The 13,611-nt window shown below is 39.1% G+C and overlaps 2 protein-coding genes across 2 annotated transcripts; one reads left to right on the top strand and one right to left on the bottom strand.

Moving 5' to 3' along the window:
• The first annotated feature begins 6,308 nt into the window (after positions 1-6,308).
• LOC121792854 lies at positions 6,309-9,684 on the top strand. The gene is made up of 5 exons (XM_042190974.1): positions 6,309-6,583; positions 6,849-7,219; positions 7,317-8,727; positions 8,796-8,942; positions 9,034-9,684. Exons 2-5 carry the CDS (start codon positions 7,169-7,171, stop codon positions 9,543-9,545), a joined length of 2,121 nt encoding a protein of 706 aa, XP_042046908.1. The 5' UTR covers positions 6,309-6,583; positions 6,849-7,168; the 3' UTR covers positions 9,546-9,684.
• Positions 9,685-11,374: 1,690 nt separating this feature from the next.
• Positions 11,375-13,080, bottom strand: LOC121766671 (protein WHAT'S THIS FACTOR 1 homolog, chloroplastic-like). The gene has a single exon (XM_042162943.1). The coding sequence runs from the start codon at positions 12,949-12,951 to the stop codon at positions 11,758-11,760; it is 1,194 nt and encodes a 397-aa protein (XP_042018877.1). The 5' UTR covers positions 12,952-13,080; the 3' UTR covers positions 11,375-11,757.
• Positions 13,081-13,611: the final 531 nt, after the last annotated feature.

Genomic DNA, 13,611 nt, shown 5'->3' with positions numbered 1-13,611 from the left:
TTAAAATTTTATTATAATATGACTCACATTTCACTAACTTTATCCACCTATTTTTCACTATATTTCTTAAAATTTGAGTAGAGTAAAACATGTCATTTAGTCTTGCACGGATGGAGTTCTATAATATTTTTTATGTTATTTATACTTCAATTTTACACGCGTCACCCTATACCAATTTCACTTAAAACTCGTGCCACTGCAGAATTCTCTATTTTAAAAGACGAAGGAAGTATATGTTAACTACAAAAAAATTTCTGTACAACCCCTACCACGAAATATTTCTGCGTCCGCCAGGTGGCAAAGAGAGTATAATAAAAGATTAAAATAATTTGAGGTTAAGAACTATTAAATCTTAAATTCCAACGATTTTTACAAAATAAAAACCAATTTTCAAAACATCGCAATGACGTTCTAATATTTCGATTTACAGTAATTTGACATCATATAGTAATTTTTGTTCTCAAAGTAAGGTGTTTGGTCTACAATTTAGGAATAGGGTATTAGGTATAAATGGTTGAGTTAGAGATAGGAACCACCATATCCAGCGGCGGACCCAGGTGGGGTCGCGTGGGGTCGGCCGACCCCACCGGCGGTCCACCGGGCGCTACCGGAAAACATCATCTTTCACATTTGATCTGGTGCAGCTTCGCCTCCGACCCCACGACAGCTTCAATTTCACCCGAAACCTTCGGCCTTTTTCAAAAAAGTAAGAGGATAGAGGAACGATACTAATAAAATAGAGGAGAGATATAAGGGAGGAGTTGCAGAGAAGGCATAATCTGACGGTGGAAGGATGAAAAAGACGATGGAATATTTTTATTGCTTTAGTAATTAGGTTAAATGAGTGAAATTCTTTGGGGCAAATGTTAGTGGGCAGTTAATTAAATAGGTTGCCTATTTTTTGGATAACTAAGCATAATTATTTTTATAATTTTCGTTCATCAACTAAAATTTCATTATATTTATATTTTATTTACTATTTTTTTTAAACTATTTAATATTTGGTGCTAAAATTTTAGAATCGATGTTGTATATTCCCCCCGTCCCATAAGAATATCCACTCTTTCCTTTTTAATCCGTCCCACAAGAATATGCACTTTCTAATTTGGCAAAGTCTTTTCTCTCTAATGAGGTGAAACTCATTCTCCACTAACAATACTTTAATTACTTTTTATCTCCACCCCTCTCTTACTTTACCAATTTTACATTAAAACTCGTTTCAACCCCAAAGTACATATTCTTTGGGGACGAAGGGGGTATAAAGTTATTTCATCACTAATTAATATAATGATATTTAAATAATTATTTAAATATTATATTTATTAGTATTATTTTTTATTATATCCGACCCCACGGATTTTGTTTTCTGGATCCGCCATTGACCATATCTGAATTTAGTGATTATCAAACAAGTGTTTGGACAATATGTTATTGTCTCAAAGTTTCATATATTATTTGGGTTGTAAATCGAAATTACCTCTTGATGTTGGATTATCGCTTTTTGGTCTTCAAGTTCATCAACGGAGAGACGTTCTCCCTACGCGAGTTGAATGGAGAAAAGTGCTTTTTTTTTTGGTAAATTGCTTCAAAAGTCATCAATTTTGTAAATAGTTTGGTATTTTCTGTAAACTTTAAAAGTCGCATGAAAAGTCAAAATATACATTTTTCACTCATATATTAAGGGTAAGTCGGTCTTTTTGCTATTAAATCGTAACTCAGTTACCAACGCAGATGTGTAACTATGCCTACCTGGGCAATTACCGTAAATGGTTTTTTGTGCTCCAAAACGATAATGACAAAATTAATTTCATACTATAATTTTTAAATCATTTCAATTAAAAAAATTAATCTTAAACAAGGAACAACAAACTTTATAAATTTGGGTCTCTAAGAGCATCCACAACCGTGCTCTTGCCAGCGGCACGGTTGTGGGCCCGGGCGGTACTATTCATGCCTGCTCTCTGGCAAGAGCACAACACCCACAACTGTGCTCTTCCGCAAGGACGAGCACAATTAATATAAAATTCAATTACACAAAAACATTTTCATAATACTAAAATTCATTAAAAAAACCACAATAAAAATAACAAATTACAAATAAAATAAAAAGACATAATTAAAATCCTAAAAATTAAAAATTACATAATTAAAATACTAAAAATTAAAAATTACATAATTAAACTCCTAAAAATTAAAAATTACATAATTATTGGTTCGTTCCAACCACCGCATCTTCGGAGATTTCCAAGTACGCCTTGAACAATCTTTCCATCTCCGCCGGTGAGTACGGTGTGCGGACACCGGCGCGAGATGGAGGATTCGGCATTTGGGAAGGGACGCGAGGCCTAGGCTCCGGTGTCCACCCGTAGCGCCCATCGGAGGCACCTTGATCGTCGATTGGGTATGGCCGGTAGCCATTCGGAACGCCCGAATCTTGGGTGAGAGGAGGGGCCGAATATTCCGTTTCCGGACTATGAAACGGTTGCGAACCGAACCATTCGGGGTTCCAACCGTGAGAGCCGCTTGGGTTGTCGTCGTTACCGGACATAGTGGTGTTGTAGGGTGTGAGAGGAAGATGAAAATGGATATGAGAGATTGATGATGAGAATTGTGTAGTGAAAGTGTGAATTTTTTGGAGTGAAATTGGGGGTATTTATAGATGAAAGTGTGTATTTTTGGGGTAAAAAAAATAAAAAAAAAATTAAAAAGTGGGGAAAAACGGTTATAAACGGATATAATTTTTTGGGGAAGTGAAATTTTTTTTTTTATTTTTTATCGATTTTTTTAATAAAAATCCGATTTTTTAAAAAATAAAAATAAAAAAATGTTTGAAACCAACGGCTATGCCGTTGGCGAATGGGAGACCGCCACGTGTGCGTCCGCTGGCACGGACGTGCTCGATACATCGAGTAGCGCCGTGCCAGCGGCGCGGTTGCAGCGGTGGCGGTCCTTCGCCTTGCCGCTGGCACGGACGGCGGTGGCGCCAACCGCCACCGCTGCGGATGCTCTAATTCTTGACAGTAATTTGGGCTGGACCTACTTTTTTAATTCTTGACACAAGCATCTATGACTAGACATGCCCACCGGTTCCGGTTCCGGCGGTTAACCGCCGAACCGGAACCGGCGGTTCCGGAACCGGAACCGGAACCGGCGCAATATTCCCGAACCGGAACCGGCGCAATTCGGTTCGCGGTCCGGTTCAGGTTCAAGATATTTCGAACCGGAACCGTCACCGAACCGGCGGTTCGGGACGGTTCGGAACCGGCGGTTAACCGTGGAACCGCCGGTTCCGGCGCTTAAATCGAGGCAGGGGGATGAGGGCCGGTGGCGATCTTCAAAAACGGTCGAAAACCGCCGGTTTTTTCGGCGGTTAACCGGCGGTTAACCGGAAAAACCGGCGGTTAACCGCCGGTTTAGTGACTTTCGAGGCGGCGCGGAGCACGAGGCGACAATGGAGCAGCTTTTGCAGACGGTTCGTTGACCGAACCGGCGGTTTTATTTCGGAAACCGGCGGTTTTGGCCCGGAAACCGGCGGTTCCGCCGGTTCCGGCGGTTTTCCGCCAAAACCGCCGGTTTTGTGAAAATTCAAATTTTTTTTTTTTTTTAAATTTCAAATTCGAATTCTTCCATTTTCCCCCTCATTTTTTTCTATAAATACCCCCCTCTATCCTCATTTACATTCACCCCACTCTTGTGTTAATAAGAGTTTCTCTCTTCAATCTCTCAATTCTCTCTCTTTGTCTCCAATTTCTCATTTGTGCTATTGTGCTTCCATTTAATTACGCAATTGCTACTCTTATTACGCATTGTTATACACTTATACAGTTATACTTGTTCCCGTAGTTCTATAAGTTGTCTTTCTTTCTCAATTACTAAAACAAAAAAAATATATTATTCCATATTTCTACATTTCTACATACCATTCCAATATGTCTTCATCCCGAGAAGGTCGTGTTGATAAGGGAAAGGGAAAGGCCAAGAGGCCATCTCGGAGATCCGTTATTGATGAAATTTCTCAAATGAACATGGATGAGTGGCAGGTTAATATTTATTATCTACTAATTTCATTAATTTTGAATTACATTTCATTATTGTTCATAATTTTATTTTGTATTTACAATACAAATATTATTTTGTAGGCTCGAGAAGAGCAAGATGTGGCACATGCTATTGCTCTCTCTCGCTCTCAATACCAAGGCGATGCTTATGTTGGTACCGGATTGGGCAAAGGCGGACATGAGAGCACAAGAGCCGGATTTCGACTTCCGTGTAGAGAGTGATGGTGAAGAATTTTCTTCCGATGGCGATGACGAGGTCAGAAGCGATAGCACTCAACATTAGCAATGAGTCGACGGGGGCGGTGAACGGCGAGCACTGCCGACCAAAAAGGTAAGCAAGGTAAGAGAACTACGTGGGCTTTGATTCCTCAATAAAATTGTGGATACGTAGGCACCTCAACTTAAATTTGAAAAGTTAACTTCGAAAGTTTAAGTTGAGCTCAAGCCCTTTTCAATTTTTTTTTTTTCCCCCTATTTCATAGATCATTCAGGATGCGGCTATGTTGTACTTGAAGATCATTAAAATATATTCCCCATTTGATAAATATCAAATGCGGAATATATTTTAATGATCTTCAAGTACAACTTAGCCGCATCCTGAATGATCTATGAAATCTTACCTTGGAATCAACCTTTTTTTCTTGCAAAATGTTGCCCATTTTCTAAGCAAACACATATCAGCACGCTATATACACATTGCTGCATTGATTGCTTTGGAAGATCAAATTGCCCCTATTAGAAATGTAGCAATGTGTATATAGCGTGTTGATATGTGTTTGCTTAGAAAATGGGCAACATTTTGCAAGAAAAAAGGGTTGATCCCAAGGTAAGAGAACTACGTGGGCTTTGATTCCTCAATAAAATTGTGGATACGTAGGCAACTCAACTTAAATTTGAAAAGTTTAACTTTGAAAGTTTAAGTTGATCTCAAGCCCTTTTCAATTTTTCCTTTTTCCCCCCCATTTCATTTTTTTTTAAATTTACCTTCCGAGTCCGACGAGGCGACGAGCCGACGCCCGACGACACTTGTAAATTATATTACATTGTTGTATGTTGTTGTATTGTATACTTATGTATTGTAAATTGTAATGTATCGTTGTCCGTTACAACTCAAAATCAATAAAATTTATTTCATTTTCTCCTTATTCGTCTTATTTGTGCTTGAATTATGCATTGTCTTGTTCCGATTTGTTGTATAAAGCCAAATTTCAAATTTAAAAAAAAAAAAAAAAAAAATTGAACCGGCGAAACCGCCGGTTCAAAAACCGGAACCGCCAAAACCGCCGGAAAACCGGCGGTTCCGAACCGGAACCGGAACCGCCCGGTTTTCGAACCGGAACCGGAACCGTGAAATAGCCTCACGGTCCGGTTCCGGTTCCGCTTCCGCCAAAACCGGAACCGGCGGTTCCGAACCGGAACCGCCGGTTTTCGAACCGTGGGCATCTCTATCTATGACGTGACACGATTTAAACCTACTTTTTTGTATTCGAATATTGTAGAGAATTATTTAAGCTCACTTACATTGATTGATGAGATAAACATGTGTACATAATAATCAATAGCGTTGATTAACATTATTATGTAGGCTATGACAAAAAAATGAAAGCTATGGAAAACTCATCCATGGAAAAAAATTGTGGCTTGTTTTTCGTTTGGACCCACTATATCAATTTTGGTATTGAACACCAAAGTTAGGCAATCATCTTTTTCTTTTTCTTATTTGAATAAACATCCTACATTTTTATTATCTTTAATTACTCTATCGGTTCGAAAAATAGTTGCCTTCTTATTTTTTCACGAACTTTCAAGAAAAATTATTCATTATAGTTAAAATGGTTAATCTTTAAAAAAATGCCTAGAGTTTGTTTAAAGACACATTTTATAAATTATCGTAATGATAACACTCTATTTTAATTTATAATGAAATTGAAATATCTACTCCACTTACGTTTTTTACTACTTGTATAGATTTGCAGTCACTGTAAGTTAATTTTATATGACAAGTTAACATTATTTAGATCACTAATATAATCTCTATATTCGCGTTGAAAAGTTGAAATAATATTCAAATATATTAATATAACCATCACATACTAACGTACTATGTTTCATTTTTTTTAAAATTCCACACGGCGTGAAACCACCGCGTAGAACCACCACTTGCAGTATTAATTTAATCAAAAAATCGAAGCTCGACTACTAGAATTCTTGGTAATAATCATTAAAAAAATACACCCATGTAAAAAAAATTGCCATAAATATGATGCTTTACGAAGGAAAATTTGCAATAATAGTTTATTTTAATGCAAAGAGGCAGCGCCGCGGGGATTACGCGTTCGCTTATTCATGAAATTGCTGTCTATTTCTAGTCACTTGTGCTTAGGATCACCATTTTTATGCTTCTCTCAATTCCTCAAACAAACACTTTTTCACCTCCAAAAAAACGCACATAACAGCTTCATTTTAGCTTGCTTTCTCCCTATATTTGGGGCTTCTCAACCGGGCCTTATATTTTTTTCTGCACCGTAAATCTTTACCTGTCTCAATCATTTTTCCTTTTCTTGGTTTATGATAATTAATCTTTCGTGGCTATTGTTTAGTATATACCTTTTAGGTTTTGGTGATTTTGGGTGAATTTGGTTGTTTGTTGATTTGGGATTTGTCTAATTTGTGGTGGGCTACCTGCGATATATGTTGGGTGTCTAGAAATAGTGGAAAGATTGGATTTTTCGTGTGTTTTTGGGACTTTATTGAAATGGGATTGTGATTTTGTTGCTGGGTTTTTTACAGGAAAGGAGGTTGGTTGAGGTTCCAAATATGCATTGCTGAGTTTGATTGATCACTCTGGACTACCTTTCCTTTATATTTGAGCTGTCTTGGTTTTTGTTGGAAGCAAGTAAAGCAGGTTGTGATGTTGTATTTCTTCCGGTTTCGGGCTAATCCAATGTGAAATTCTGCGTGTGTTTTCGGGGAATTTGTCCGTTGCTGTTTTTGTTGTTGTTGTGTGGGGGCTTTGGTTTGAGTATACAACTGTGGCTTAGCCTGAATACGAGTAGAGGAGGGGAAGGGAGACGAATCGCTGTAGTATTAGTGAGGTTTTGATCTGAGGAATGGCTTCTCTTAACTGCTTTTGCCCTTCTTGGAAGAAGAAGAAGAATAAGGTGATTGATTGTTGAATGAGTTGCTTTTTAATTTGATGATTTGTGTGTGTGTTGTTTGTGTTTCTTGGTTGTTGAACTGATTTGATCTGGGGTGTAGGGAGGGAAATTGCGGCTTGTTGAGCTATCCAGTAAGGAGAAGAATGGGAATGCTTTGCGCGTGAAGCTCGATCATGTCCAGGCATCTTCAGAAACGAACGAGTTGAGGTCAACATCTTTCAGAGTTCCAGTTCCTTTTCGTGTCCCAGGGAGTTCTAGATGCAGTGTGAAGGTGATGAATCATGAGAGCCCCATTGCAGCTGATTCCCATGAGGCAGACTATGAAGGGGGAGACGAGCATGATGGGGCTTCCCAGTTGGGGAGGGATTCTGAATTCAGATTCCAAGCATGTTCTGGTAATCTAAGCGAAGAAAAAGGTGACGTTCAAGGTACCAAGAGCTCCGGCTCCTTGGATATAAACGACGGAGAATTCAACTTCCAAGCGTGTTTTGAACATCCCAACAAAGAAAAAAGGCCAATTCTACGAGAAGTGAAGTCCTCGTGCTCTTTGAACATTGATGATAATGTTGAACACAGCAACACGGAAGCAATGTTTGAGATGGATGCAAGTGGACACCTGAGTGATCCGGGGACCGGGAAAGCTAGATTTTGGGCTTCTCCTGAGCTCAAGCGCTCGTGCTCTAGTTTGGCAATAAGAAGTGTCACTCTAGAGCTCGAGAAGTGCAAATCTTACGAGGATATGCAGATGTTGGCTGAAATGCATACGCCGGGCAATTTTGGAGGAGACGGGGGAAGCCCTGCGTCTATCAAGACGCGATGCAGTGCTGATAAGGTGATGCTGAAGAAGCATTCCTCGAGCCAGATTCTTCCTTCCGGGAGCCGGAAACTGTGGTGGAAACTGTTCCTATGGAGTCACAGAAACTTGCATATAACAGCTGATACAACGAAACCGCTCCTATCTGAACTCGAGGCTGCACCTCTCAACCAGCGCGGTGGCTACTCATCAGATACAATTGAGCCTAAGCACGCCACTGGCTCTAGAAACATGAGATCTCCGAGCACATTGACAGAAGAGTCGACTGAGAAGGGCAAGTGCAGCACGGATGACACGAATTGGGATGGATTATACGGACACTCCAACATGTGGCCTCAGAATCAGTGGCTTGCCTTCCCTCCCGACTCATCTCCACTGTGGAGAGTGAACGAGTGGGTGAGAGAAGCTTCCTCGCAGCCTCCTTGCCTAGTGGACGGAGATGAGCCTCAACACGAAGATGATATTCACTTCCCGTCCTCTCCTGAGCACGATGCTTCACATCCACAAGGCTCGTCTCATATGTCTCGACCTCTGGCTGCAGACACGCATGAGGAAATCTCACATGCCAACACTGTTATCCGGTCCTTGACCACTAACTCGAGTGTGGCTCATATCACAGGCCTCGGACTTGAAGTCATTCCCTCGATTTCGCAGTTTTCCAGCCTTCGATCAGTCAACTTGTCTGGCAATCTTATTGGTATATTTCAAATACGATCAATCTTATGAGTCCTTTTTGCCAATGATTTATTCCTCTTCTATTTGCAGTTCATATAACTCCGGGATCTCTCCCAAAGGGTCTCCATGTTCTTAATCTATCGAGGAACAAGATAAGCACGATCGAGGGTTTGAGGGACTTGACTCGTCTCCGTGTGCTCGACCTCAGCTACAACCGCATCTCCAGAATTGGTCAAGGTACGTCGTTTGCTACCCGTTCAAGTAAACCCATACTAGAAACTCCGAGCTATATATCAGCTAACACGTCGTTTTCTTGGAACGATGACAGGGTTGTCAAACTGCACTCTTGTTAAAGAGCTCTATCTAGCCGGGAACAAGATAAGCACAGTGGAAGGTCTGCATCGACTCTTGAAGCTGACCGTACTCGATTTGAGCTTCAACAAGATCACCACAGCGAAGGCGCTAGGCCAGCTCGTAGCGAATTACAGCTCCTTCATTGCACTGAATATACTCGGTAATCCGATCCAGAGCAACATGAGCGAGGACCTATTGAGGAAGACCCTCTGCAGTCTGCTCCCAAAGCTTGCCCTGCTCAACAAGCAGCCAATAAACCCACAGAAGGCTCGAGAGATACGTGTGGACTCCAATGCTAAAGCTGCGCTCGGGAGCAGCGGCTGGAGCAGTCGGAGGAAACCAGTGAGGAAGGGGGCAGCAACGGGGGCTTCGTCGTCGTCTCACAGTGTTCGGAGAAGCAGCCCCACCGTAAGCACCAGCGGTAAGAGCAAACACAGGTCAAGAAGCACTTCTCGCCATCATTCAATTTTGAGGGAGAAGGCTTGATTTTCTTTTTTATTTTGCTTGGTTTTTTTATTTCAAGCAATTCAAGAATGATTTTTGTGATCTGTAATTTGCTTGTGATGTAATTTGTGGCTGCTTGTGTAAATTTTGCCTTCACCTATACATAGCTTTGGATTTTGAATTTCTTGCAGTTCTCTCTCTATCATGAGAAAATATTCATTGGTCTAGGCACACCACATGGCAAGATGATATAATGTGTCTCACTAATTAGCATTTGACATAGGAAGAATCTAAAGATTTAAACTATTTAAGGTGTTTAGTTTAAATGAATGATATAAAATCTTGAAATTTGGAAATTTTCTAAATTATTCCATGAGTGATACATACACACATATAAATATATATAAATATTTTTTATTCGTGCCTAGTGCTAACAAGATTAATTATAGTTTAATTTATCATTATATTTTTTCTTTGTAATTTTTTTCATATATAAATAAAAAATAAATAATAGTAGTACTTCACTAAACTAAAGTTACCGTCTTATGATTTTTCAATACGCATATAATACTCGTACTCATATACTCTATAAAATGCAATATATTATTGTAAAATGATGCAAAATGCGAATATATATTTATATGTATATCGAAAAAACATAATAACTTAAATTTATTATTTTATACTCCCTCCGTCCCATAAAAATATGTGCGCTTTCCATTTTCGTCCGTCCCACAAAAATATGTGCATTTCATTTTTCGAAACTTATATCAATTTAATAATGTAGGTCTCACTATACACTAACTCTACTCTAACGAGTAAAAATTTCATGATCCTTCCATACCAAATGGCATAATGATGTGGTATACCTCACCACTAATTTATTGACAAATGAAAATAAAAAAGGTCTCACATGCCACATAAATTAACTTCAATATACTAAACTAACGGCTCCATTAATTAATTTATGAAAGGTAGCATAATTCTATTAAATATGGAATGGCTATATCCTAGAATTTTGATACTCCAATATCTCTTTTAATATAAAAATATTTTTATGTGTATTGCATTTTCATTCGGTCTTATTATTCCAAGTGTACCTCAAATCATGTTTCCAAGTGACTGTCACCATTGATTTTATCTGAAGTTGAGAAAAATATTTTGGATTGGAGATATTTATTTTAGGTATAGTTATTGGAATGTGAAGAAATACTTTTGAAGATATTTTTGTGATAGCTTTAAATCTGAACTAGGAGTAGTATTTTTGTTTCTTTTATTTATGAAAGTGAGAGACATACTTCTAGCTACCGAGTAAGTTTCATAAGATTATACTCTTCGGTGATGTTCAAGCTATTCTATTTGAAATCATATAAGAATATTTTATTTTTAGTTTTTGATTTTCTTAATTTATAAAATTTCTTAATTTTTACTTGCTAATAATTGAAAACTAGTATAAATTATAACTGCTAAGAAAGTTATAGTCATAAATTTTATTTCTATAAATTTTTCGTATATGTATATAAAACAAAGAAATCTTCTTACCTATCAAATCCTAAAATAGTACTACTTCAAACAATTATAAAGTGAAAGTTAATGTAATAGTATGATTACATCCTAAAATATTACTATTATATTATGAAATTAATATACATATATAAGTATTGGAGTATATTTCACGCCAATTCTAGGATACAACCATTCCATATCTAATACTAGGATTATGCTACCTTCCATAAATTGATTAAGGGAGCCCCGTTAGTTTAGTATATTGAAGTTAAATTTATGTGGCATGTGGGACCTTTTTAACTTCCATCTATCAATAAATTAGTGGTGAGGTATACCACATCATCATGCCATATAGTATGAAAGGATCATGAAATTTTTACTCATAAAATAGAACAAAATCACCCAAGATTGGAGAAGTTCCTCATTCTACAATATCTTGTACTAGTACTAATAAACTAGTTTCATTTACAAGAAATAGAAGTATGATCCTCAACACAAAAAAGGTACTACTACTAACTTTATATAAACCCTAAACCCTCTCTCACACTCTCTCAATTCAAAATCCATTTTCCCTCCACTCTCAAGAATCCAATCAAATCACACCCAAATCTCTGCCCCTCTTCCCAGTCTTGTTCAACCCTGCAATCCAATTGCAATTCTTGCAAAAATCTAATCTTTGACGCCTCAATTCTCATCTCATTCTTCTTAAACCCTTCTTCAATCCGACTCCAATTCTTGCTCAATCCAATCACACACCACACTCCTGCTCAATCCTGCAATCCATCTCGGACTCCTGCATATCCGCGTGCTTATAGAGCTTCTCGTTGAATGCCACCTGGGCGTCCTTGTCAACGAGCTCTCCATCCTCGCCATAGCCATCCTTGAGAAACACGCACCAATTCATCTGCGCGCCAGCCAGGTAGAACGTCTGGGGCTGCTTGAGAAGCATCTGATACGTGTGCTTTGTGAGGTTGAACTCCTCCTTGAACTCCACCACATTGTGTATGTAAGCCCTCTTCTCCAAAGTCAAGCTCAAGAACTCATGGATGATCCCCACTCTGTACTTCTCTGCCTCCAACGTCCACAAATCGAGCTTGCTCCCATCCGAATAGGGCGAAACCAAAGGCAACGTGTTCAACAAATTCAACTTCCTCTCATCCTCCAGCTCCAACTCCAGCTTCCTGCCATGCTTCACTGGGAATCTGAATGCCTTCTTCACCTTGTCCTCATCAGCCATGAATTCCTTCTCCAACGCACTCACAGCCAGCGAATCGTCCCAATTCACTAGCTCAAGAATCCTTTTGCCATCATCTTCAACGACTACTCGGAAATAATTAGGGTAATTAGCGATTTTATCCCTGAAATCCTCTGAAATCCCAAACAATAACCGATTGTGATAGATTTTGCTCAAGGGAATTCGTTTATTCACTGACATCATCAGTAATTTCCTCACGACATCTACCCTATGGAGCTCCGATTTAGCTTGGATTTCGCGCTCCTCGCGGAGGAGATCTTCCATGAGATCGGTGAATCCGAACCACATCTTGCCGTCGGAGTGGCGGTAGGTTTGGAAGATGAGCGGATGGCGGAGGATGGATTTGAGGACTTTCCGGCCACGGGGGAACCCTAGCTGCTGGTGGAGTTTTCCGGCGTCGTCGAGGAGGAGGACTTGCTCGCGCTGTTTGGAGAGGAATTCCTTGGTTTTCGTGAGGAATCGGAAATGAGCGTCGCGGTGGAGGATGTTCTCGAAGTGGCGGATGAGATTGGGCTGGGTTTGAATCGATTTGGTTCTAGGGCTTTCCTTCTTCTTGCGCTTTTTTCTGAACTTTTTGGGGGTTTTGGTGATGAGGAAGGAGGTGGAGTAGAAGGCGGCGGAGGAGGAGAGAACGTGTTGGGGTTTCGACAGGAATACGGTGGTAGAGAGAAAGCGGAGAAGAGCCATGACGGCGGCGATGGAGGGAGGACGGCGGCAGAGCTGAATTGGGGGTTTTAGAATGCGAAGTTTAAATATTTCAAATTCTAGGAAAAAATTTAGGTAAATAACTAGAAATTGTACTCTAAGGGTTTGTTTGTTTGTCATGTTGGTCTATCGTACGTGCATATATTTAACATTATTTTCAGGATTTCTGTTTTGCATAGTAATCACCTTTCTATGTTTGTTTGTCACTATACGTATCATATGTTTGCAATACCTCTGTTTGGTATGACAAACTGAAATTAGAGATACAAATTTCTATTGCCAAAAATGGCCTCATAAATTATACATAATTCCCGAATTGTCCTCAAAAGGCCTATTTGGCGCGTTCCCAAAATTTCATTCGCGCCTCAGACTTACGGAGACCCTATATGGATTAAATCAATGTAAATTTTAGTAAAACTACGTCTAGCAGCATTGCAGTTACAAACAAGAACCACTACACAAGCATAAAAGCAAATATACAACATTCCAAAGTCGATTAATCTAGATACCGAAGATTGGCATATATTTTTCTTCAGTACTCTCAATTAGTCATATTGTCTGCTCTATCTAAAAACATAGGTCAATTCAGCTTGCCCAATATCAACCACACCAATGAAAACAAAATTAAAACAAAATTCTCAA

Source organism: Salvia splendens, chromosome 2, assembly GCF_004379255.2.
Source record: "Salvia splendens isolate huo1 chromosome 2, SspV2, whole genome shotgun sequence".
Taxonomy (NCBI): domain Eukaryota; kingdom Viridiplantae; phylum Streptophyta; class Magnoliopsida; order Lamiales; family Lamiaceae; genus Salvia; species Salvia splendens.
Note: the sequence above shows the minus strand (reverse complement) of the source record. Positions and strands in the feature narration are given on the sequence as shown.

What these genes read in the sequence shown, in the direction of transcription:
- LOC121766671 (XM_042162943.1), bottom strand. Translation starts at nt 12,951, where the DNA reads ATGGCTCTTCTCCGCTTTCTCTCTACCACCGTATTCCTGTCGAAACCC.
- LOC121792854 (XM_042190974.1), top strand. Translation starts at nt 7,169, where the DNA reads ATGGCTTCTCTTAACTGCTTTTGCCCTTCTTGGAAGAAGAAGAAGAAT. An exon ending in CTTGTCTGGCAATCTTATTG is followed by an intron (nt 8,728 to 8,795) that starts GTATATTTCAAA and finishes TTCTATTTGCAG; the next exon opens with TTCATATAACTCCGGGATCT. An exon ending in CATCTCCAGAATTGGTCAAG is followed by an intron (nt 8,943 to 9,033) that starts GTACGTCGTTTG and finishes GAACGATGACAG; the next exon opens with GGTTGTCAAACTGCACTCTT.